Below are 26,412 nucleotides of genomic sequence, written 5' to 3' on the forward strand. Positions count from 1 at the left end.
TTATTTCTTGGTTTATGCAAGGGAACAGGGACATTTCCCCAGCCAGCCCCCCTCCCTGGTATCATCAGTATAGGAAATCCCCACGAAGCTGGTGGGTATGGACTGGATCACTGTCATAAAGTGGAATCAGCTGAACAGTGAAACCCAGTTTTTAAAACTTGTTAGTGTATTGCCTTCCACGTGCACAAGCCCCTTTTTGGACAGTGCTTCATGAATCACCAACAACCGTTTCAGAAGCAGTGGGATTACAAAGTCAGTTGACTCAACCCTACATCCATCTATTCTCCTCACCGCAGGCTAGTCACACTGCCAAACTGGATTGGCCAGTTCATCTCCATGCTCAAAGGCTAGTTTCCAGTGCCTTTGTGCACTAACAACCATCATTAAAACTGAACCTTCAACATCATTTCCAAACACAAAGGATTTGTAATTTAAATTGACATCCTCATATACCAATGGCATATATATGTCTGTGCCAGGCTTCCACTCCACCAAATGCATCTGAGGAAGTAGACTGAAGTCTATGAAAGTTCATGCTGCCAATTTCTTTCTTTCAGTTAGTCTCAAAGGTGCTACAAGATCTCTCTACATACTGACTTCAAAACAAACCATTTTCTTTTTTGCCCTCTGTTCTGCTGTGCTGTTTCCTAACTGCCTGGCTAAGGGTTGCAACTGCAAGGGCACAAACATGCTTGAAAACGCCAGGGGCAGCTGCTCCTGCTGAGTGCTGTGCCATGGGGATAGAAAACTAAGCTTTCTTCTATTCCTGCCCCCAGCTAAAGAAACAATCAGGAGAGGATTGTTACCCCAGTAAACAACCAGACCCACTTTTTCATGGCCCCAGGACTAGGGTGGGGGAGGATTTCAATTTCCAAATACCTAGCAAGCAGTCCAATAAGACTACCACCATACCCCCTACTGGCCTGCACTCCGTTGTTTCCCATCTTGAGAGAAAGGTGGGACATAAATTCAGCCCAAAAAAGAAAATAATGAATGAATAAACCATTTCCAAGGGAGTCCAGAGTTCTAATGAATAAAGAACAAAGCCAAAAAGACATAAGTGGTAAAATGGGATTTTAAACAGAAAGATTTATGGCATATATAAATCAGTACTCCACTCAATTGGCATAGCCTGCCATGTTTCTGGGTTGTCAAGATCACCAGGCTATTGAATTGTAATTGATTGTTTTCCAACCAAAAACAAGAGTAACTATAGTACTGCAGCAGACTCATGCTGTTGTTGTTGTTGACTTAGAATGGAGTCACAGTTCTTCTTTGAAGTGCTTATCCTCTGATTTAAGGGTTTTTTTCTGAAACAAAACAGAACAAGGAGAACTATGTCAATATCATGATTTTTAGTGGAAAGATTGGCTGAAGGTGGGTGAAGAGCAGCTAGTGAAATCCAAACCCTTCCTCCCTGCATTTCCTAAACCATTTTAGTTGTCTCAACATCACTTACCTGAGACACCTGAAAACATTAGGAAGCTTCTCTCAAACTTTCTTTATATAAGACATCAAAATACAAATACTTAGTTTAGAGGTGAGCCTATATGAACATCAAGATTATGAGCTATATGAACATCTACTCACATTAAAACAAACCATAGTCTCTTCCAGACAACTATAGCACTATAATTCCCTTTTGACTGCCATGGTTCCATCGTATGGAATCCTGGGATTTCAGTTTGGGGAGAAGTGTTTACACTGGTCAGCCATTGAGCTCCTCTACTGCCTAACCAAACTACCAGAATACCATATGATTTACATCTATGGCATTTAAAGTGGAATCGTAGTGTTATAAATGTGTAGTTTGAAAGGACCCCAAGGTAACATGCCGTCTGTATGGAAGGCCCCAGGTTCAGTCCCTGGTATCTTCAGATGGGACTGGGAAAGAAGCCAGAAGCCACTGCCAGACAGTTGTTGACAATACATAACTATGGAGCAGAATGTGGTTTAAGCAGAGGTGTGCCTCATCCTGTTTGAGACAGATACCTCTGCTTGACCCATAAGCCACCAGTGCTGTGCTAAATGGACCAGTGATATGATTTGTTATAAAGTAGCTTCCTGTGAGAAGGTAATCGAGTCAGTTTGGAATGCTGAATTTACTTCCATTAATTAAGACAAATATTTGTTTTAAATTTAATTCTCCACTTGAAGTGGATACATGACATGTTCTTTGTGTCTTCACATGACATGCCTGGCACTCCCTCTTTAGAGCACAAATACTTAGCACTCTCAGTCTTGAAAACCAAGTTCAAATCATCCATTTCTATTGCTAAATACTGGTTGACCAGTCACAAAGAACAAACCCTGTAACAAAACAAGCAGACTTCCCACTTCCTACTTGGTTGGGAGGTTGTTTCCTTTTTTGGACAAAAGATTTAGGAAGTCTCAACATCTTCAGATCAGCAATTATGTGCATACAAGCTGCTGAAAGCCTAGCAGAATCCACAGATGCTCTGATATTAAAGGAATATTTGAAAATCTTTTGCCAATTAATACTAAAAAGCTGTATCCAATCAGGGCTTAAGGAAGTAGAAGGCTTTCATGGCTGGCATCCATAGTTTTCTGTGGGTTTTCCAGGCTATTTGGCTGCGTACTGGAAGACTTTATTCTTGACATTTCACCTGCATCGTGGCTGGCATCTTAACAGGATGGTGGCATGGAAGTGTGTGTGATGGTCTGTTGTTGAATGGAAGGAGATGCAGGAAGATATGTGTGTCTATTTAAGTAGCAATCCATTGTCTGCGGGGGAAAACCCCTGACTCTGGTTGTGTTCATCTGCATGGACTGAATCTTTATTTTGGTATTCTTCAGGACTGGTAGGCAAACTTTGTTTACTCTCAATGTTTCTTCTTTCCTGTTGAAGTTGTCCAGGTGTTTGTGGATTTTAATGGACTCCCTGTGCATTCTGACCTGGTAGTTGCTGGTATGGTCCAGAAATTCAGTGTTTTTAAATAGCATTCTATGTCCAGGTTGGTTTCCCCTGCAGAAAATTGATTGCTAATTAAATGACACATATTCACCTCGCATATCCTCCGACCCTGAGGTCTTTCCATTCTACTTCCGACAACAGACCAACATATATATTAACATGTAAATAACTTCCTCCCAACCAAGGCTCACACAAGTATATATATAACCATACACTTCTGTACCACCACCCTCTGAAGATGCTAGCCACAAATGCAGGCGAAACGTTGGGAATAAAGTTTTCCAGAATACGGCCAAACAGACCAGAAAACCCATAGAAAATTATAGCTTGTGGAAGACTTGAAGATCATGGTGGTTTCTAGATAGAGCTTGGGAAAAGTTACCTTTTTTAAACAACAACCCTGAGAATACCATAGTCAATGGCCATGCTAGCTGGGGGATTCTGGGAACTGCTGTTAAACGAACAAACAAATAATCAGTTTCCCATCTCTGGTCCTGCCTCTGGTAAATCAGTTGGGGGATTCCTGGCAAGGCATAGGGAGAAGACCAGGTGTAACTTGGGACAGATGGTGGCGCAGTGGTTAAATGCCTGTACTGCAGCCATTCACTCAAAACCACAAGGTTGCGAGTTCAAGACCAGCAAAAGGGCCCAAGCTCGACTCAGGCTTGCATCCTTCCGAGGTCGCTAAAATTAGTTCCCAGACTGTTGGGGGCAAATTAACTTACTTGCTAATTAGTTTACTTGCTGTTCACCGCTATGATCTTTGGAATAGCGGTATATAAATAAAACAAATTATTATTATTATTTAGTTTATTTATTACCTAAAGTCATGTATACATTGCCATTCTCATGCCCTAAAACTGTCCTGATTAATCATCTGTTGTCTCAGTTTTCCAGCTGGTTTTTAAATTCCTCTTCGCACATTCTTTCTTTGTCCTCAGCTTACTTCAGTTGCTGCAAATTGAGTTCAAAGTGAAAAACTAATTTACACACAATTGACTCGGAAGTGGGGAATGTAGGGGCAGAACCTTGTCCTTGCCAGTAGGCTCAGACAAAAGCAAACTGCTTCTTCTAGCTTGTATGTTCTTCCTTATTCATAACTTTTGTTATCTTGACCATACTTTGATTTTGCTTGGGCACATGTGACCCAGTTTTCATCTATGAAATGTTGGAGGGTATGCCTAATGCCTTCCTAATGTGGTTTGCAGTGGAAAGGCAGATCCTTTTGTTGTGCTCAAAAGTAGCTGGCCTGGCCCCATTATTACTAAGGCTGCTTCTGTCAAGGAAATGAGCCAGTTCTGCTTATGCCAGTTCCCAAACATTCCCCATGGTCTGGAAAATTGCTGTGCCACAACTCCTATGCACATATTCCGCCACAGCGCCCAAGTTTTCCATAAGTCTCAAACAACCTTCCCCAATCTCTCGCAAAATCAAAATAAAAGAATGGAACCAAACATTTTCAAAGGTTGTGAAAACAAACTATGCCAGAGAAGAAAACAGTCATTAAATATAATCATTCACATTTGTCCAATTAGCATAATTTAATTTAATTGAGAATTTCAGGTTGGGGGATATTTTCAAAATGGATCTGTAAACCTTTTAAGACTGAACAGCTTCTCAGAAGAAGCAATTCAAATTTAGTGAAACATTAACTTTACAGAGAACAGTTTCACATTGGAGTCTACCTCCACACCTTTGCAGTTTTCCCAGAAAGATATGCACCATGGTTCTGAGCTGGATCTTGTAATATTTGCAGCAAATCTATTCCTTCATCCAGCCTAGGTTTCGTAGAATGTTCTGGACTGGATATGGTTAGTTCACACCAGTTATTCTATTGTGTCCCTGGGAAGGTTTGAACAGTTGATTTGTGGCTTTGGACAGGGAAGAAACTACAGAATAATAAAGCTCGCATCTTTTAAATATCTGAAAAACATGTAGTCTTACTTCTGAGAACTCAAGCCTCCAAACACAATAGATCTAAGAGAAGATATAGATGCAGGGTGGGGAACCTTTTCCAGTTTGATGACCAAATTTAGGGAACTTCAGGGCTGCATTCCAGTGTTAGGTGTGGCTAAAAATAAGTTTTCAAGCCCTGTCTGAACCACACTAACTTTGTCAAGAGTAGGACTGTATTCCAGACAGATGTAAAAGACCAGGTACTTTTCCAAAGAGCAGAGAATAATAATGGAGCAGAAAGCTGTTACCAGGCAGCAAAAGAGTCATTTAAGAACTGACTCCAAATGCTCACCTCTTGCAGTCTCTGTAAGAAGCCATTGCAGAAATCCTTTATAATCTCCACCGAGATGTCATCCAGGGGCAGCACATCATGCTCCTCATCTGGAGTATGGTACGCTGCCACTGCAGGCAGCTGGGACTTCTTCAAGTGGAAATAAGACATAACCCGTTCATTGCCCTTTGCAAGGATATCCACCAAGATAAAAAGTATCTGCAAGAAGACGGTAACAAAGATTCAGAAGTATTTCAGAAGGATCACACAGGCAAGTATCAAAGGAGGTCCAATCCAATAAAATATTATAACCCTTGATGAAAGGAAAGCATGGACTATAGCACTAAGAAAGCTGCCAAATAATCCCTGGACTGGTGGCTGTCTAGATCAAAGGAAGTAATAATACTATAGTAATAATAGAACACGGAGCAATAGATTCAAACTGCAGGAAAAGAGATTCCACCTCAACATTAGGAAGAACTTCCTGACAGTAAGGGCTGTCCGACAGTGAAACACACTCCCTTGGAGAGTGGTGGAGTCTCCTTCTTTGAAGGTTTTTAAACAGAGTCTGGATGACCATCTGTCGGGGGGGGATGTATTCCTGCATGGTGTGGGGTTGGACTGGATGGCCCTTTTGGTCTTTTTCAATTCTCTGATTCTATGTATAAATTAACAGCAGTAATCATAACCTTTTAAACAAGCTGAAATTGCACAAAGAATGCATAGAAGAGGAACTGGATCACACATAATCCCAAGACTCCAGCTTTCAAGTTTCCATCAGTTTTATACAGAGTCTAAGTGGTACACACACAAGATGCATACACATAGGCTATGCAGATGGACTTTACCACTGTGGAATGTTTTGACTTACCTTCCCTTGAAAGAGCATGGCAGCTTCACGGTACTTGTCCATCCTCTCTGCATGCATTGGAGATGACTTGTTAGTGAACAAGAGAAGGTGGATCTCAATGGCACTCTCAAAGAGGCCAATTGCAGTCTGCAGAGGTATTAGAAAATGTGAAGACACACATTGGCTATGAAATGAAAAGCTTGGGGCTCTGTTGGATCAGCAAGTCCTAGAGAAAATTTCAGACTATGCATCAAGCCCTTAGAATTATGAATTTGTTCCCTCAAGTTAGAGTTTATGAAAGTTACATCTTAAAACACAATGTGCAGTGGCCAGGCTGGCTGAGGGGTTCTGGGAGCTGAGATCTAAAACAGTAATTTTTCCAATTTTTAATGTTTGTAACTAAATATGGGGAGAAAATGCAGAGAAAAAAAAATGTAGAGAAGGAATGAGGCAGAGGTAATGTAAATGTTTGGATGCATTAGAGCTGACACCACTGCTAAGTGTTCTTTACTATAGATGGACTTTGATGTGTTTTGTTCTGTTTAATGTATACTTTGATATCCAATTATTTCTTTTTATTGTATGCATTGCTACACACATGCTACACAATCTTTGTAGTCTTGCTACAGAATAGAACACTAATTTGAAATTACTCAGATATGGAGGATTTTTATTGTTGTCCTTGTTCAAAGAAATAGCCATCAGGCATAATTCTACAAAACAAGAATCTTCTTCATAACTGCTAAACACACACAAAGAGAAAGAGACCAATTCATGGAGAAAGAAACAGGGTACTTTTTGGTTTCACCCCCATTGCTTAGTTAACATCACCACCCCACACAATGAAAATGGAAAGCATTCACTTTCAGCACATGTTAGCAAAGCAATTAGCGCTAATTGCTTTGCTAACATGCACCGACCTAACATTTAGGTCAGATTTTAAAAAATAAACCCAGGACCCAAACTAGTAGTGGAATTCAAAATTCAAAAATATGAAAGATTGGTCTTTGAAATGTGTTTCCTCCAACATCTTCCAGATTTGCAGTCTACTTTGTTTTGCCACCCTAAATGCACCTGATCTTTTCTAGTTTTGTAAGCTAAGCAAGGCTAGGCCTAGTTAATACTTGGATGGAAGACCATCAGAGAATACTAGGGCTCTCTGGGAGGGGTTAGTAAAGAATTCAGGTTGTCTGAAAGTCTGAAGAAACACTGCCAGTCAGACCTGAAAACAGTGGTAGCTTGTGGCTCCAAAGTCAATGGGCAGCAAATGCAACCCAAGTTTTAGTCCATACTTTAAAGGAGCTGAACCTATGGGGGATGGCACCTTTTTGAACACCTCCTTTAAAGTTTAAACTAAAACCTTGAACATATTCACCACTTCACTGACATGGAAGCCATCAGCCACTAGTAGCTGACAAAACTGAGCTAGATGGACCAGTGCTCCAGATCAGCATAAGGCAGCTTATAATACTCCTTACATTATTATTATTATTATTATTATTATTATTATTATTAAACCTTTATTTATAAGCTCTGTAAATTTACACAGCGCTGTACCTACCATTTTTTTTAATTGGATGGTTCCCTGCCCTCAGGCTTACAATCTAAAAAGACACGACACAAAGGGAGTGGTGGTGGGGAAGGGGCCTCTCTAGTAGGATAATACATGTAAAATACATAGCAATATAGGAAATGATTCAATAAAACAGGCAACAAAAGAACATCAAATAGCAAGTGACAATTATGCAATGCCTGGGAACGCTGCCCTGAACAGAATGGTCTTCAACTCCATTTTGAAGCTGGTTAAAGAAATGATGGCTCTTGCTTGTGGGGGGAAGAAGGTTCCAGGAGTGAGGGGCAGCGAGTGAAAAGGGGCGAATCCGGGATGGGGCAGAGGAAATCCTGGGCTGGGATAGCAGACCTTGACTACCAGAACGGAGGGCCCTAGTGGGAAGGTGAGGAGAAATAAGGTCTGATAAGTAAGGAGGGGCCAGTCCAATTTTTTGCAGTCCATATTTGATACTGACAAACCTATGATGTTAATTTTACCCCAGTGTTTGTCTTAAATATTGCTGTCATGTTATTTTGAGATTTGCTTAAAATTTTATGTATCCTTACTTGATTGCTTGGAAGTAAGTCCCACTGGGATTTCAGTCTTCATTGTTCCCTAATAATGCAGGTTCACTGTATTTGTACATTTTAATTATAAATGAAATTTTACATTTCATTGGTTCTTTTGAAAAGATATATGATTTTGTTATAGTCATAAATTTTAAGAGTAATTGCAATTTGGCAAGGACAGACACTATTAATCCTCTTCCATCCCACCTTTTCAGCTGCTTTTAAAATGTCCCTCTTTCTCTCTTCTTCTTCTCACTTTCCCTCTTTGTCATCAGTTTGTTTCTGTTGCTGCAAACTGAGTCTAAAGTGCAAAAGTAGTTTGCTCTCAGTTCACTCAGAGGAAAGGAGGGGCAGAATCTCACTCTTCACTGTAGACTCAAGGCAAAGCAAACTGCTGCAGCCTCTTCTAGACTTGTGTGATCTCCCTTGTTAATAACTGTTACCATCTTGACCACACTCTGATGTTGTTCCAGTTTTCATCTGTGAAATGTTGGACGATGTGTAAAGGGCTGTTCCAAATATGAAACCTAGGAACTGACTGAACAATGAAGGCATTAACGCTGAAGAATCACTAAGAACTCACACATGTGTAAACTTCCTTGACACTACAGTTATCATCATTTATAAAAACAGAATAAAAGCCTGGAAAACATCTGAATGTAATTTTGAACTGTGTTTGAGTTAAAAGCTGCAAGGCCAAGCACGCTGAAGACTGACACAAAAAGAAGGCCCAAAATTTTCTCCATGTATCACTTGGAGGCCCGATGAGTGAGCAATACACACTAGATCTCTGTGAAGCGCCTTGGGGCAGTCGATACTGCCCATGGTTTCTTTGCTTAGGCTCCAGTTGGTGGATAATTTGTCATCTGATGTTTCCTTCCCCCTTCCCTTCCCCCCATTTCCTGAATGGCAGCAGCTGCTCCCACAAGCCAAATAGAGTCCTGGAGAGCCGGCAGCTGACCTGCTGCCTCCCCATGGATCACACACACAACCAAAAGACAGCAAGAGACTGACTCGGTGTCAAATGCTGCCAGTTTTTCTATGAAAAAGAGGAAAGTGTGAGAGGATTCCAGAATTAACAAGAAGAGGTCAGTGAGTACATTTCTCCAAGAGGCTTCCAAACTGAGAGCGCTGGGATTTTGGCACCATGGGAGGTCCAGTCCTATGACTGTTGAGCTTCTTGCTCCACAGAAGCAGAAGCAGCAAATAGGGAATGTAAGAAAAATGGAAGACTAACCAGAAAATATTAACTCATGACAGACGTGGATGATTCTCTGCCTGCTGCTCTGTGGATCACCTGTGTCTTGCTATCATGAATATTGGAAATAATCTCAGCAAGAGAATTGTTCCTCCCAGAGGAACAAGCCAAGAGGCAGTTATCTGTCTGTTAATATGAACATGCATTATTATGTGAGCCACATAGGGCATGGTTTACCAATAGAAATAATGAGGTGGCAAAGACAATGTTGTTGTTGTATGCCTTCAAGTAGTTTCCATCCTATGGCAACCATCCTAAGGCAAACCTATCATGGCATTTTCTTGACAAGATTTATTCAGAAGAGGTTTGCCATTGCTTTCTTCTGAGGCTGAGAGTATGTGACTTGCTCAAGATCACCAGTTAGTTTCATGTCCAAGCTGGGAATTGAACCCTGGTCTCAAGAGTCACAGTCCAACACTCAAACCACCATGCCACACGACCTTGGGCAAATCACATGGTCTCAGCCTCAGGGGAAGGCAATGGCAAACCTCTGAACAAATCTTAATAAAAATAAAAATATTTTTTTAAAAAAAATTGCCAAAAAAATCCCATGATAGGGTTGCCATAAATCAGAAATGACTTGAAGGCACATGACAACAATAACAAAGATAATATTATGCCATGGGTATTGTGATCCTGAGCACAGCCTCTAGATGCTTGTAGTTCATGGTCCCAACAGGAGGGGGCTCAACCAGCGCCTTGGAGGTGATTGTGTGTCCTCTGCCTCCAACTTTGTCTTTTGCTTAAGTTAATCATTTTTACAATGCCATCCTGCAGCCAGTTATATGTACCATAACAGGCCTATACAATTTGTGACCTACGAAGGGTGCCACAAACCTGCTTTTTCTGCCTGTTTGAAATTATACAGTGGAAGCATAGAGGGAGATTGTACAGTGCCTAGTTGGCCAAAGTATGTTAATAGTCAGATACATTTGGCTTAGATGGGGTTCTCATCTGATCTAATATCTCTCTATCTTCCAGCTCCCTTAGTTCCAGGATTAACATAGATATACACAAGAGCCTTCTACATTCCTCATTTAAGACTACACCACAAACTGGAAGGAAGGACAACAGACAAACTTAAAAGGGATCACACTTCATGGTGCTTTACTTGCCTCTCACCAAACATGTCACTCCAGCTGATGATGTAGGTCCACTAGTATGCCATGCAGTATACCAGTCAGGTGCAAGAGTGCCACATGGCTTGTCTATGTACTGTAATATCCATGTGATGATATCTGCATTCAGTATAACTTTTTAGTTTATCACTCCTGTTAATTTCATCATAATTTTAGTCCTGAATGGAGACTTGGTGAATATTGTCACCCTTTGCACTGCAGCATGTATTTCCTTCTAGTCTAGCCTACTTAAGAGTCATGATGATTCAACTAACGTATCTCTAATAGATCTATGCAAAGGGATCTTGTAGCACTTTTGAAACTAAACTGAAACAAAGAAGTTAGTAGCATGGGTTTTTGTAGTCTTTGAGTCTGTTTGGACCAAGTAGGCTCACGTCTGTGAAAGCTCATGCTACCAACTTCTTCAGGTGAATTTACATATAAGTAGGCTCAAGTCTGCAAATGCTCAGTCTACCAACTTCTTTTTTTTCAGTTAGTCTCAAAGGTGCTATAAGATCCTTTTGCATATTGAATTTTCAGTCTAACACGGCTATATCTTTGAATTCTAACAAACCAATTCATTTATTTAGTTTTGTTTTATATATCATCTTCCAGCCCATAAGGGCTCCTGGGGTGATGCACAACAAATAAAAAATGAAAACAAAGAAACATTTTTAAAACACATTAAAAACTCATTAAAAATCTTTTTAAACAATCTGAAACCAATCTTAAACTATACTTCTAAAATGAAATAATTAAAACAGCAGTTTCCTACATCAAAGGCTATGTAGAACAGCAGTGTTTTAGCTGCCTAGGAGAAGCTCAAAACAGATGGAACCACTATACTTTTTTTTTGGCAAGGAGGTCCATAATCAAGGTGCTGCTACCAAGAAATACCTGTCATGTGTGCATAACAACCTTAACCTCATTGGGACATGCAACAAGGCGTCCGCTGAGTATTTCAACTTCCAGGCAGGCTTTTTTTTCCTGTCAGGATGCACGTAAACTAACCTTATATGTAAACAGATAATGTATTGTTTGAGTAGATGCTGTATTTTTGCCCCACAGTCAGAAGATTTACTTGAATGTTAAGTAAGCAGGTTATCATCTGATAGATACATTAATTCTATGTTTGTGGGCTTTGCACTCTCAAATTGAAAGTGTGAACTCAGAAATCAAATGCACTGGCAGCCCCAACCCCAGTAGACTTTAGAAATGTCCTTTGTTACCATAGGATTGTACTTGGTCACCCAACGGAGTTCATTGACCCGGATAAAGCGACTCAGCTTGTTGGCATCAAGTCCTTCAGCATCTCCAATTTCCAAATCTTGCCTTTTGTTATCTACCTGAAGTAAAGCAAATAGTCTCACTGTTGTTGCTCTTTAGTCATTGCCCCCCTACAACACTCAGAACAATAAAGTAATTCATTGAAGAAGGAAAACTCTTCTGGGCCCAACACACTGTTTACACTTATATCACCATCACCATTATCAGTACCATCATCATTTATAATCCATCTTGCCTCAGATGAATTCAAGATACCATATATTATTGTTCTTTACCACAACCTCATTGTATCTTAATGACAGTCTTGTAAAAAATAACTAGCCCAAGGTTAATCAGTAAGTTTCATGGTTACAATGAGACTAGAACATGAACCTTCCAACTCTCATTCTTGTTTAACCACTATACCACATTATTATTTATATCACATAAACACTTTCTTGAAGATATAAACCCTAATTACACTACAAGTTTCTGAAGCGCACTCCTCCTGCACAAATTAGGTTCCCATGTACCACTGAACCAGAGTGTCTCTGCAGGAAAGTGCTGTCAAAAGTTATTTACCATCCCCCACATGCATATTAGCATATTTGGTATTTATGATAGCAGAGTACAGCAGAGTGAGAGTATGACTATAGAACAGGAAACACTACTGTGGTTACTTGTAGTAAGGAAAACATGCATTTACAGTTTCAGAAAATCAATTCAGCGATACAGTTTTTAAAAAAAAAAACTAGATCCTTGCACAAACCCTTAACACTGGCTTTTATGTACACTCATCCCTCCATATTTGCGGCTTTGTTATTTGCGGCTTTGGTTATTCATGGATTTGATTAATATGTTCTTCTAGAAATATCTAGATCCTCTAGTGCAACTCTATAGTCAACTTTAACCAAAAATTGCACCGAAAGACCTAGAGATTCTTAGAGAGAATACTCTGCTAGGCACTTGTAGCTCCTCCAGTGCAATTCTATGGTCAGTGTTTTTTGGACGTTGACCACAGAGTTGCACTGGAAGACCTAGAGATTCCTGGAGAGGTGTCCTCCCAGGTAAAAACATGGTGTTTTTGTTATTTGCAGTTTTTCCACATTCACGGGGGTCTTGTGTCCCTAACCCTAGTGAATATGGAGGGACAAGTGTATTCACATGTGCTGCCACATATCAGAATGTCTACTCTGCTAGCGTAACCTACCTCTTTCTTTTGGCCTGACCTATATGTCTAAGAATGGGAGAATAAAGACTGAGGCCCTATACAGACTGGACTGAAAGGCTGGCCTGTGGATGGAGTCAGGGTGCAGCATCCTGACGATGCATGCCCTGACTCCACCCCCAGGGCATCATGAGGCTGTGCACTACTCCACATCTTGAAATAGCTGTTTCCTTTGCCCATTTTGCCCAACTGAAAGGCATAACAGAAAATTTTACAGATTTCAAAAAAGGGTATTTATAATGCCACTTTTCTCCCAAAAAAGGGACCCAAGGCAGCTCACAATATAAAATCACATCAAAACATTTTTTTAAAAAAACAATTTAAATAACCTAATTAAAATCTAATTAAAATTAGGGTTGGCATCACCCAGTGTAGTAACTCATGGTGCCATGCACCCTTTGACCTCCTCCCATACCATAAAATACAGAATCCTTAATACTGTGTTTTTGTACTAGTGTTACTCATAAATCACAGTTCCCAAATATCACTGAATGTAATGGCAATAGTTGTGACATAAACAACTAGCAAAACTGAAAATATACTTTTAAATTACAATATCATACGCACAGATTAAATGTATTTACATGTACATAGTAAAGTAAAAATTTGGTAAGATGTGATGTTGTTAAAGAAAAAATTAAAAGAATTTAAATCTTTTTAAACTTAAATGTTAAAATGTTACATTTTAAAGTTTAAATTAAAAAAAAAATCTGAGAGCTCTCCTTTCTCCTTCCACTGAACCTCACTCCACTCACACCATCTCCAGCATTTTAAAGGGACACAAGCAAATACCACAACTCATTTCTGGCAAAAGGCAATTGTTTAGGGACCAATGGTGTCACACACACCTGTCACCTAGTGTGGCTCACCCACCCCAGTGACACCTCTGATCATGTGCAATATAGTGCTGTGGATCCTAAAGACAAGAAGGATTAGGTGATAACTATTGTGTGCCCTCTGGGAAGAGTGTCTTAACCAATCTAAATCTTTCCCATTTTTAAAAGTATTCATCTGCTTATTTCATTACTTCTAAACCTAATAAACATTGGCACAAGCGTATGTGAATTTCCTGGAAACATTGTGCAAGCAAGAAAGCTCTCCAATAAATAGAGGATTTTTTTCCCCCAGCAGATCAAGAAAATATATATATATATTCAGGCTCCAGAAACAACACTTTGGGGAACAGATTGCCTCCTGCCATCTTCTTGCTGAATCTATCTTCTTGATAGTCTTCTTAAAAGGTGGAAAGAAAGGTATCAAAAAGGTTACAACAGAGTCCCAGTGGCACAATTAGTTGTTAGTTAAAACATCAAACTGATTCTCAGAAGCACGGCCAAGACCAGCTTTCTCCAATCTGGCACCCTTTGGATGTGCTGACTACAAACAACAGCATCTCCAGAATGGTGTCACACAGCTGGAGGATGTCAGTTTGGAAAGAGTGGACTAAATTTATGGAACACAGGAAATACACATGCATAGAGAACTCAAAATGGTTGGATGGTCCCACTCCCCCACCCCCCCAACATAGGTCTACCCCAGTTCTCTTTCCCACACATCAGGGATTAGCAACTGTAGTCTTTCAAATGTTGTTGGACTTGAACTCCCTTCATCACTCATCACTATCAATGCTGATTATGGATGATGGGAGTGGCAGTCATCAAACATTTGGGCGATCACAGTTTGCCCACCCTTGCCATATGTAGTCTCCAGTGCTGATTTCTGCCTCAAATGTACCTCAGGTCACAGTGGAGGAAGGCTAGAGGACTGATTCGTCTCTCACCAGCTTGGAAGCAAAACAAGAACAGCTCCATGGAAAAAATGAAATGTTAAACTAGGATTAAATTTATGAGCCAGAGCACATAATCCCCTGGGACCGTTTCAGGGACCACCAAAGTTAGTGGAAACAGTTCTCACAGGGGCTGGAACAGACAACAGACTTCTGTAAAACAGAGATTAACCAGAGTCTGATGCTTTGCATATTTTGCCATAACATAAGGAAACTTCTGTGCTAAAGAGTCAACACACATACACACTGAGTACCTTACTAAGTTTGAGACAGATCTCCTCAAGGAAATTGCTTAGGGAAAAGCAGTAACATATCCAGACCTTCTGGATTGGACCAGAACCCAATAATAGTTTTGCATTTTCTTATTACAAATATTATTGCACCTAAAACTGAAGATCTCTGATGACATACAGAATGCCACCACTAAGGAAGCAAAAACACATTATTATTTTTACAATATTTCTAAACATGTGCAGAGAGGCTTTCCTTTCAAAGACAGAAATTACAGTCCACCCTCCCCTTACGTGGGGATCCACATAAGGGGAATTCCGCATGTGCTGGAACCCCATTGGAAGTAATGGGGCTCACGCCTGTGGCGTGCAATAGCGTGCGTACACCATGGGCACATGTCCCATTACTTCTTCCGGTGCGACTTTCAGTGGATGCTGAAAGCCACATATGGTGCGCCCACGTAAAACACAGGCGCACTGTATTAGTGTGTTAACATGGGGATTATCCCACCATTCACAATACCGGAGTGGATGCCAAAATTGCACTATGTTGAAATTCATCCAATGACAAATAGAAATCTGTTAGGAAAATGGTACACAAGCAGGCAACATAGACCTAAGGCAAGGGTAGACAATATACAGACTTGAATTAATCACAGAGGGATGTTTCAGAGGGCAGGATTCCAATGGTGAGCACAGACAATGGTAGACCAGCAAGGCTCAAATTACTCGCTTATTTTAGCTTTTTTTGGTAGGGGGGTGTCAGTAAATAGGCCCCTTAGATAGGCATTTAAATCTTGTAGGATTAAGAAAAAACATACCAAAGCTGGGAAACCACCAAGCCATTGTATCTTGGGAAAGGGGGTGGCCATGTGGGGAAGCCCCAAGGGTCAGAAGAACCAGATTGGAGGCATGCATTCCTTACCCATAATATAATGTATCCATGCAGACATAACCTTTGTTAGGCTTATTTGGGATGGGAGACGTTCAATATAAAATCATCTGAGAATCATGTGCTACTCTGTTATGAAAAATGAAGGTAACCCCATTGAAAGCAATGCTCTATGCATATGTATTTTGATGGATAGGGGCCAACTGAGTGCCATTCCTTTACATCTCCCTTTAAGGCCATAATTCTATGTGCATCTTCCTGGGAGTAAGCGCTGCTGAACACAGAGGACTTACGTCTGTGTCATCATGCATAGCATTGCAATCTTAATTATCTGAGAATTCTGCCCAACCTTTCAGTCATTGATGCCAACAGCTCCTCTAACCTGTGTATTATTGGTCTTCTGTCCAAAGAATGATGAAGGTGTTATTTTATATCTGAAATATTGCAATCATTTTATTTGCCTTGTGTGCCTTCATAACTCTAGAACTATTTGTTCCAAGTTCCTACCTCAATTTCCCCTTCCTCTAGCCCACACTTTTCACTTTTAATTCAGGGGAAATTAAAGCCCTGCTATATTTATTCTTCTTAATCTTTTTGCAACACAACTGACTGCCAATCTGTATATATAACCTGTCAACACAGTTTAATTACGGCTGCACTCATTTGTTTATCATCCATAAATAGTCAACCAAAGGGAAATAAAAATCAAGAAGAGTGGATCCAGGGGGAGAGCTTTCCGGGCAGTCATATAATTCTGTATAATTTCCCTCAGACTGTGGAATTGAGGCACAGGGGTTTTGGAAGAAAAAAGATTATGACTAAGTAGAAATTGGCCAGTTAAATCTGGTTTCCATTTATTGCACCTGTTGAAATTACATATGATGTTATTGAATAAATGGTGAGTCATCTGTTAGTATACTTTCCAAATCTCTTTATACTTTATACATGCGAAGGAAAGTGAATCTGTGGCTTTCCCAACACCTTCCCAGCTTTTAAAGTTATTTCACACTCTTTGAAAATCCCGGATAGAGACATAACAAAGTTGCACTGTCTAACCAAGATGTACAGTATACAGATATGCATTTGAGGAAGTAGACTTTGATCCTCAACAAGCTGACAAGAAACGTCGCCATGAGGACAAAGTGGGGGTGTGGCAATTGCATGGTGTCCACCCCCATGCTGACACACCCCACTGTATGTTGGGTGGCATCACACCCCATCTTTGGTGCAAAGTATAAATGTGCTGTGCCAAAGAGCCATGGAACAACTGCGGCGACAGTGGCTATGGTGTACTTTCTGCAGCTCAAAAAGAAGCCACTCTGTTGATGTTGATGGGCTGCAGCTCCCTTGGCTATCTAGCAGAGCCAAGGGAAAAGAATGCTGGCAGTTGCAGTATAGCAGTGTCTGGAGGACCACATGGTTCCTACCCCTGAAGTATACCTTCAGCAAGTAGTTTCATGCCATGACATTAATTGTGTCAAATATCATCAGTCATTAATATCCGATAGTCATTTAGATAGTTTCAAGGGGGACATTTATGCTTGTCTATTGAAGCAAAAACAACAAAGGCCTTGTGACACTTGAGTAACAATGTTTATTTGTCATGAGCTTCTGTGGTGTGCGCCTCAATTCATCACATGCATGGAGTGTTGGTTTAAGTAGCATATTATTAGAAATATGCAAGGGTGGTAAGTGAGCAAACACCTTTTGTATTTCAGGTCCCTTTAACTCAATGGTCCCCAAACTGTGCCTTTTAAAGAGATTTTGGACTTCATCATGGAACCCTGGTGGTGCAGTGGTTAAATCATAGAATCATAGAGTTGGAAGAGGCCACAAGGGCCATGCCTGTACTGCAACCACTCACTCACAAACCACAGGGTTGTGAGTTCAATCCCAACCAGGGGCTCAGGGTCAACATAGCCTGGCATCCTTCCGAGGTTGCTAAAATGAGTACCCAGCTTGTTGGGGGCAATTAGCTTACAGTTGCAAACTGCTTAGAGACTGCTTAGGGGTTATGAAGTGATATATAAATGAAGCTGCTATTGCTAGTGAATCCTGGAAATTGTAGATTATTGTGGCACCAAAGCTCTTGGACAGAGACAACTAAATGTCTCACAAAACTAGTTACCAGAATTCCCTAGCATAGGGTCAGGGCAGTTAAAGCAGCCTCAAACTGGATTATTTTACAGTGTGTTTTGGACCTTAGTTACTGATTGTAAAAGCTTACTTAATTGTTTATTTATTTATTGGCCACATCCTTTTGCCTTTAGCTTCACCCAACACTGGAATGTTGTCCATTAACATTTCTCTGAAATTGAATTTGGCCCTTTCAGCTGAAAAACTTTGCTTCAGTACCTTCTTTGATGTAGGTGCACAGCATCCAGAATCTTTGTTGTACTAGTAATTTCAGTCAGCAGGGGAGTGTCCCATTCTGCATTTGGATGTCATCCTCTGGCCCCATTCTCACTTACATTTAAACTGGTTTGCAATTTGCCTTTGCTCTGTGTCAGTGAACTGAATCCAAAAGATCCATAATTCCCACTATGAAAGCGGATCCTTTCATTATCCCCTTGTAAGTGCTTCTTTTTTTTGGCACAATTGTCATCCCCACTAGTTTGTGCCATTTCAAAATGCATGTCAATCATTGGTAACATAAGTGGCAGCCTGGCTTGGGAACTATATGTATATGTATATGTATATGAAAGGTTTGATTCAACTACTTGCCTCACTGAGCTGCTGTCAGCCCAATCGCCTGGCTTGCCGTCTGAATAATTGCAAGCAGTTGCAAAATCAATGAATAGAATCATCATTTAAAAAAAAAACATGCACCCATAGTTCACATTACAAGCACAAAGGCAGCGCTAAGGAGTGGGTGGGATGGTGGATCTACCAAAAACTGAGGAGGGATGGTAAACACCTCTCTGCCATTACTCCAACCCCTCCAGAGTGATGTGATTCAGATCCATCATTCCCACTTGTTAAACATGCTTTGGAACTGATATATTTTCCAAAAGAACCGCCAAAGAACTAGTGTCTGGAAAGAGTGGTTTTTTTGCATTTGCCTCACTTCATAGTGATTGAAACTGATCAAAGTAGGTTTTCAAATGGGAACGACAGTCATACAACCCGATCAGCAATTCGCTTTAAATCATAGTGGGAATGTGGCCTCTGTTATGCTTTTGCCACTGTAAAGTATTGTCTTTCCTCTAATATTTCCCAGGCATATCTTCCTTTCCCAGTGGCTGATTCATCTTAGAGAATTACCTACCTATTGGATTAAGAAAGAGATCATGATGTCCCCACTGGCATCTAGTGACTCCCTTGTCAGTGGAGTGGTGAATCCAACCAAGATTTGAAACCAGGCTTTAAAATATCTTTCCAAGGGGGCTGAACCACATTCCTAAATAGATTTAGCAACTTGAATAACTTTTTAAAATAGATGGAATGGATTCAATGTCCCAATGACATGGGAGGACAAGATGTCACTGGTTGCGCCATAATTCTAAACCAGAAGCCACCACAGCCTAAGAATTAAGACAGGAATGTCTCTTTACCCTACATCTCTATATGGCACAAGCTATCTAGGCCACAAACAAGTATGTTCACTTCACTACAGGAATGTTCAATGAATCTACACTGAGACTTCTTGGTCAGCCTACCATATTCTGTGATGGCCTGAGCTGACAAAGGGACATAGCTAGACAGTCAGTTCAGGATACTAACTAGCCAAGGAAATTGCTAGCAGTTATACCTACGCAAAGTATCCTGAGGAGTTTCCTGTGTACTTATGTGAAGTGCTATGTTAGGTTAGCTGGGGGGCTGTGTTTGTACACCTCCTCCATTCCTTCTCTCACCTTGGCCAGGGAGTAAATAAGAGCATTGTTAGCTTTTCCACCTCTCATGTGGGAGTGGGGGGATATCTTGCTGACTATTGCTAATTTGCAGGTTTACTTTTTTTTCTAGCTGCATAACACAGATCAAAAGTTGTTGAAATTGAAAATCAGCAAGAAAATACACAGTCAGGTTGAGGAGCAGAAGGTACAAAATCCCCAGGGCCCAGACCTCTGGAGGCCTGGACAGTGGAGGCGTGGGTTACAAAATAAATATTGATATCCTAGAAGCCCAGAGGAGAGTTATGATATCTGTTGCTAAATTCAGGGAAGAGTTGTGATCATGCATTTTGCCCTTAACCATTACCAGCTTTCAAAGCAGCCTTGGTCAATTTGACTAGTGGCAGAAAGGGCAGAGAGGCTGGGACAAAGCAAAAGGAGAAATAAAGGCAGGGAAATCTCTCTAATACAAATTTATTATGGCACCTGGGGATTCTGGAAGTTGTAGTCTTTACAAAGTTGTTTTCCCAGGCTTTGTTAAGTCATATGTGGCTCTAGTTGATAATTTAAAATCAAGATGTGAAATGTGTAGGCCTCCAGATGTTGTTGGACTGCAAGTCCCACAAGTCCTAAGTAGTGGAGAAAATTATAAGAAAGTTTGGAAGCTGCAGTCCAACTGAAGAGCTATGTGATTCCCATCCCTGGATTATAGGAACTGGAATACATGCTTGAGTGCTCACTGATGTTAAACACACACAGAGCATTTGTATTTTTTGAATTTCAATTCCATTTAACCTCACTGATTATATCCCCACCTTCTCATCCACCCACCCAGGCATGTCTATGAATAATCTGCAAGCTGAGGCAACACTCCTTACATCTCATGAATTGGGCTCAAGTCCAATAAAGCTTATGCAGAACAACACTTGCTCACATAGTGTGAGCCAGTGTTATGCAGAGACTCTAGAAATTATCACAAGGCAGCTGTCATGATCCCCTTTTAAAACTTAAAAGGAAGTTCTACATGACTTGCTAAAATCTACAAAAATTGTTATTGGCCACATATTAATTAGGATTAATTCCATCTCTCTTTTGGCAAAATTAAAGTCATCCCAAAATATTCCATTTGTCTTCAAACACTAGCATAGTCAGGGGAATGGGGAGAACTCTGTTCTCTTTTAATATAAAGTGAACCAATTTCATTGGGCTACAAAATATAAAATATTCCAGGCCTGTTCCTGCTGCTTTGAGAAATATATCTCCCTGTATTTATTAGAGGGTAAATAATACATCATACATTCCACTATAAATCCAGTTTATACTATTAACACCTGTAGGACATTCTTGTTGTTAGCAGAAGTAGAAACAAGCCAAAACACCTACCACACGGAAGAGTGAGATGGTGTTTCTTGTGACATTATAATAAGAAAGCACTTTAGAGCTGTTTGAGATCCCAAATGGCACTTCTGGCATATTTTGTACCATGATGAGGAATTCTGTAACTTCTGGTCGCTCCGAATCCTAAAAAGATTGGAGAAGGAGAAATGGAACAGCAAACAATTTAGACCATGTATACAACACTGCAAATTTGCACTCTCTGTAAATCATTGTAACATTCATGCCTTTCCCCAAACAATTCTAGAAATCAGCAAATATTCTGAAAACACTCAACTAGAGCCTGGGAAAAATTCTGGCTGGAAAAAAAAAGTAGGTCTCCCACAGATCATGAGACAATGTTCATCTTTTGCTATTAAATGTTTTACTTGCCTACTCTTCAGTGAACGGACTGTCAGTTCAGAGATTTAACATGAGTGATTACATCAAATTGTGGCTCTCAAATAGACCCTCCTTTAAGCAACCATGCCATGAGCCAAGTGAAACAAACATACTATACTGTATATACTCAGTTATAAGTTAACTTCATGTATAAATTGAGGACAAGTTCTGGGACCAAAATTATGGATTTTGGTATGACCCATGGATAAGTAAAGAGTAATATTTAGAAGCATCTAACAAAGGACATAAAAGATGAAGCAAAGGAAACGATGCCAAAGAACTGACAAAATTCTAACAGGAATAACTGATTGTGCTCACCCTAAAGGCTGGATGAATGTGGAGGGAACTACAGTAAATGGTAGCATGCCAAAACATGCCAAAAAGGATGAAAAAACAAAGAAAAGAAAATGGCAACTGTATTAACAGTGATTATAGCCTTTAACTTTAATGTGATAACTTTGCCCTATTTTACCCCAGAAAAGCTTTCAAAAATACACAAATGTCTGATTCAAAGCCTTCAAAGCCTAATTTTGCTTTGTGCTCCTTTGAGGGGAAGTACCAAGGAGCTGCCACTGCCACTATTTCTCTGCCCAGGCATTTACTAAAATTTCTAGACTTATACATGAGAATATACATCAGTAGTGTTGCTAGGGTTGGTCTCACATGTGTTGTAATGCATGGTGTCACCCCCATGAAAAAAATCTACCCATATTGCCAATTTGCAATATATTTTGTCTTCTTCCCCAATGTGCCCACTCCTGCTCTGTAGACGGGAACAGTGTGGTTCCCAAATTTTGGTCCTTCAGTTGTTTTGGACTTCAGCTCTCAAAATTCATGATTGTTGGCCAAGTTGGCTGTGGTATCTGGGCACTGCACTCCAAAATACCTGGAGGACAAATATTTAGAAAACACTGGGCTGGAGAGATCGCTCAGGTTTTCTGCAGGCTTTTCACTCTGAGCCAGCATTTAGGGGAAGAATGCTGACATCTGGTGGCTATTTGTCCTCTTACAGGTTTCTTCGGGGGCCTTGTTCTTTGTGAGCCACTGTTCCATGGAAAGAAAACAAAATACAAAAGCTGAGAAACAGCTTTGAAATACTTATTTATCACAGTTGAAAGTCCAGGCAAAGCTGGTCATACCATTGGGAAGTGTGTGACAAGCTGTCTAAGGTTGTTGGTATTCAGGATCAGAAGGGTCAGAAAGAAATGACAGCAATTTCTTTCTTTTCAGTTGTTTTAGCATTGTATTTTTTACTCCCAAGGAGGCCAAGGCTTTGTATGTTGGTTGCACCACAAGGGGCAAAACAACTTGACCAGTTTTGGATATTATGCAGCTTGACAAGGTTGAGTAGGTGGGCAGGCAGAAAACCATTTGCACTTCCATCTCAGGCAGAAAAACGTCATGAACTAGCCTAGTTGAAAGGAATCATGCAGCCCCCAGATGTCACTGGACTATTGATCTACTGTCTATTGATCAAAAATTCTAAACTAGTTTTATTGGTTAAGTTAAGAAATGTATATGAGAGAGTGCATGCATGCACAGCCTGCAGCCTCCATTATCAAACAATTGTATTTATTTTCTTATTTAGATTGCTGAATAACCAAGACCAGTCTGAATTGTTTACCAGTATATTAAAAATATAAAATATAAAATCACAGAACAGCACAAGATAAATTCTGAACCAGGGAAGTGAAAATATTGTTCTACATCTACACCATGGTAAATCTAACAGTAAAAGAAGAAGAAAAACAGTGGGCATAGTTTCTTCACCCCATCTGTTTTTTGAGGGAGCCATTTTGTTAGTTAACCTCTAGCTAGCTGGAGTTCCTCCTACTTTACTGTTTTAGGGGCTTGACAGATGCCCCCCCCCCTTTCCTAGCCAGATCAGAGCCGCAGCGACTTCACACCGCAGCCCCGATCTGGCCTTTTGAGCACAAAAAGGAGCCGCAAAAAGCGGCTCCTTTCTGCACCCTTGAAAGGGTGTCATAGCCACGGCGGCATGGCTATATGGTGCTCCTTCAGTGCTGTGTCGTTTGGACACAGTGCTGGAGGAGCGCCATGATGCTGTGTGCCATGTGGAGCGGTGTGTGACATCATGGCGCTCTGGGGACAGAGTCAGGGCGTGTGGCATCTGGTTGCAACACCCCAACTCCACCCACAGGCTGGCCTTTCAGGCCAGTCTGTATAGGACATTAATCGCCTGACCTTCCCAAGGCTGCAAATGGCAGCATTCTCCAGTAGGCAGAGCATCAATTACTCTTAACACTTTCTTAAGTTCAGTATTATCAGGCTATTATAATGGAAGAAAAAGCAGTTAGCTATATTATCTTCCTTTCTATTTATTGATTCAAACAAATAAGTTTTATGTGTATCTACTCCTGTTAGGGAGGATCTTTACATTGACATTAGGCAGTGGGAACCAGAAAGCACATTCAAATTGTAACTCAAATATACTGTATATTCATTGAATTTCTCATTGGGCTACTTCTGACTTGTATTATGTAACAGGTTTCAGTGCAGGGAACAACTTTATTAAAAACAGATGGCAAAATGAAAGCTGATAATTTTAAAAGTATACTGTGAAAATCAGCTTTGCTTATTCTTGGGCAATTAAGATGGATCTACTGTATTGGAATAAACCTTTCAGGGTTTCAGTGAACGTCTTGATGGAGATTATTCCAGTGCTGCAGAGGCATTAGCAAGTATGCCCTCTGTGCATGCTTTGTTGTCCTAAATTGTCTATCACATGGCTAATCTGTTTAATGTGCTCTTAGTTAATGCTGAAGACAGTAGTGCAATTCAGCCAAGGGAAAAGTGTGTGTGGATAAACATACTATGGGTAGTAGTTAGAAGACCTTCAGAATTACTTGACATTTTGATCTAATTTCATCATCTCCTTTAGTATTAGAGGACTCAAAGTCTGTCTAGTATGTTTTGGCAAGGCCGCCTATCCACTACATGATTAGTTGACACAATTGTAATCGCAGTGTGCCACAAGTAGGATAATGTAGGCAAAACTCTGCAAGATCAATAGCTCTGGCTGTCCCAAAATACTCTGCCAAAGCCATAAACATCAGTAAAAAGCAAAGTCTCTTAATGCATATCACCTTATAGGGAAATTTCTTTCTAACTTCCCAGATTATAGGAATCAGATGTTAAGTCTCATTCACTAAGTCTTTTGTTGTTCATGATTCTGACTCCCCAAGAATGCCTTCACATATATGTGACCAGGACTGATTCAAACTTGAAGGAGACTTCAGTGGAACTCTCCTCCGACAGGCTTACCAAGTGATGGCAGTACTCTGGGTTGCTACCATTTTACCTCTCTCAGAATACCCCACAGCAACAATATGTCAGGTCCTCTAGAACACTGGGCAGATGTTGCAATGGTGGCAGATTTAGTAATGGCTGCTTGTGTAACTACCCAATCAGGGAAACTAAAGACAGGCATTTGTCCCTATCAGCTGTTTAATAATATCAAGCACTGCCGGATACTGGCCCTGAGGGTCAGAAACAGACTTCAGAAAATAATGAAAAGAACTAGATCAATTTAAACATGTATTCTAGATTATTGGGCATGGATCAGTTTTGTCATACATGTATTTTAGAGCTGAGAGTGTGTTGCTGTGCACACGTGCATTCTCTTTCTGGAAGAAGATAGCATTAAGACACTGAGCTGTACTCCAGTTTCACCTGTCATACATTACTAAAAGTCTACTCCTTGCACCAAGGAAGTAATATTTGCTGTAGCTAGAAATTAGGATTGGTTACGCTATCTTTCCCATTATGCCAGAATATTTGATATGAAAGGGCAGCCTGATGTAAACTTTTGAGTATTTTACTACAACTGAAAACTCTCAACAGACCTTAAAGAATCCAACAACCACCACCTCAGCAGCACTGATAAATGCTTCAGTGGCTGCAACATCCTCCAGAAGCACTGGTTTCCTCAGATCTTTGACAGTGCCTACAGAATTGGAGAAAGGAACATGGTCACCATCTTTTCAAAGGAGAATTTCTGCATAAACTCACAGCCATAACAACATTCCACCTTTGTTTTGAATTTTCAGTTAGCATCTCTTTCAGGTGTTGGGCAATTTGTATTTTTGCACATTTGTCTTTGTTTAGTTTAATGCCAGAGACATTTGGGAGAAGGTCGTTCCTTACTCCATCTGTCACCATACTTATAGCCAAGACCTTGTCCTGAAGCAAGATCTGCTGGAACATGAGCAGCTCTTTTGAAGTTACTTACTTTAAAATCCTGTAAAAAGATGTCAGCGTCTCTTGAAAAAGCAAATGCTGTCCCTGACTTAATAAGTCTTCTTATTAATCAGGCTTCTAAGGAATAAATTGTTTTACAAGGCTAACTGGACAGATTTAAGCTTCCTTGCCTGAAACATGATTGTTATATTTTAACAAATGTCACATTTTTAATGCAGTTAGTTGCATTTTATTTTGTTTTAAAACTCTTCCACACTACACAATTATAGCACTATGATTCCACTCTAAAAGCCATGACTGAGTCCTATGGAATCCTGGGGTTTATAGTTTGATGAGAAACTAGAGCACTCTGGCTGAGAATTGTAAATCCCCTTCCCTAAACTGCAAACCTCAGAATTCCATAGGATGGAACCCTGGTGGAATCATAGCACTAGTGTGGGAGGGCCATTACACTTTGTGTATCGTTCTTTACAATGGAAGAGGCAGAAGAAACAATACAGTGGGCCCTTCGTATCCACTAGGATTTGGTTCCAAGATCCCCCATGGATAACAAAACCCATGGGTGGATAAAAAAATCTGTGGATACAGAGGGCTGACTGTACTATGATTCCCCTAACCTAACCTAATCCTCTCCTCTCCCCAACCCCAAAATACTTAGTGCTCGCACTCTCGTT

The 26,412-nt window shown here is 40.4% G+C and overlaps 1 protein-coding gene across 1 annotated transcript; it reads right to left on the reverse strand.

The window, feature by feature from the left end:
* Positions 1–847: 847 nt before the first annotated feature.
* ERP27 (endoplasmic reticulum protein 27) lies at positions 848–25,464 on the reverse strand. The gene is made up of 6 exons (XM_042469346.1): positions 25,384–25,464; positions 21,125–21,262; positions 11,739–11,855; positions 6,034–6,159; positions 5,184–5,381; positions 848–1,310 (listed from the first exon to the last, which is right to left on the reverse strand). Exons 2-6 carry the CDS (start codon positions 21,224–21,226, stop codon positions 1,263–1,265), a joined length of 591 nt encoding a protein of 196 aa, XP_042325280.1. The 5' UTR covers positions 21,227–21,262; positions 25,384–25,464; the 3' UTR covers positions 848–1,262.
* Positions 25,465–26,412: the final 948 nt, after the last annotated feature.

Source organism: Sceloporus undulatus, chromosome 5, assembly GCF_019175285.1.
Source record: "Sceloporus undulatus isolate JIND9_A2432 ecotype Alabama chromosome 5, SceUnd_v1.1, whole genome shotgun sequence".
Taxonomy (NCBI): domain Eukaryota; kingdom Metazoa; phylum Chordata; class Lepidosauria; order Squamata; family Phrynosomatidae; genus Sceloporus; species Sceloporus undulatus.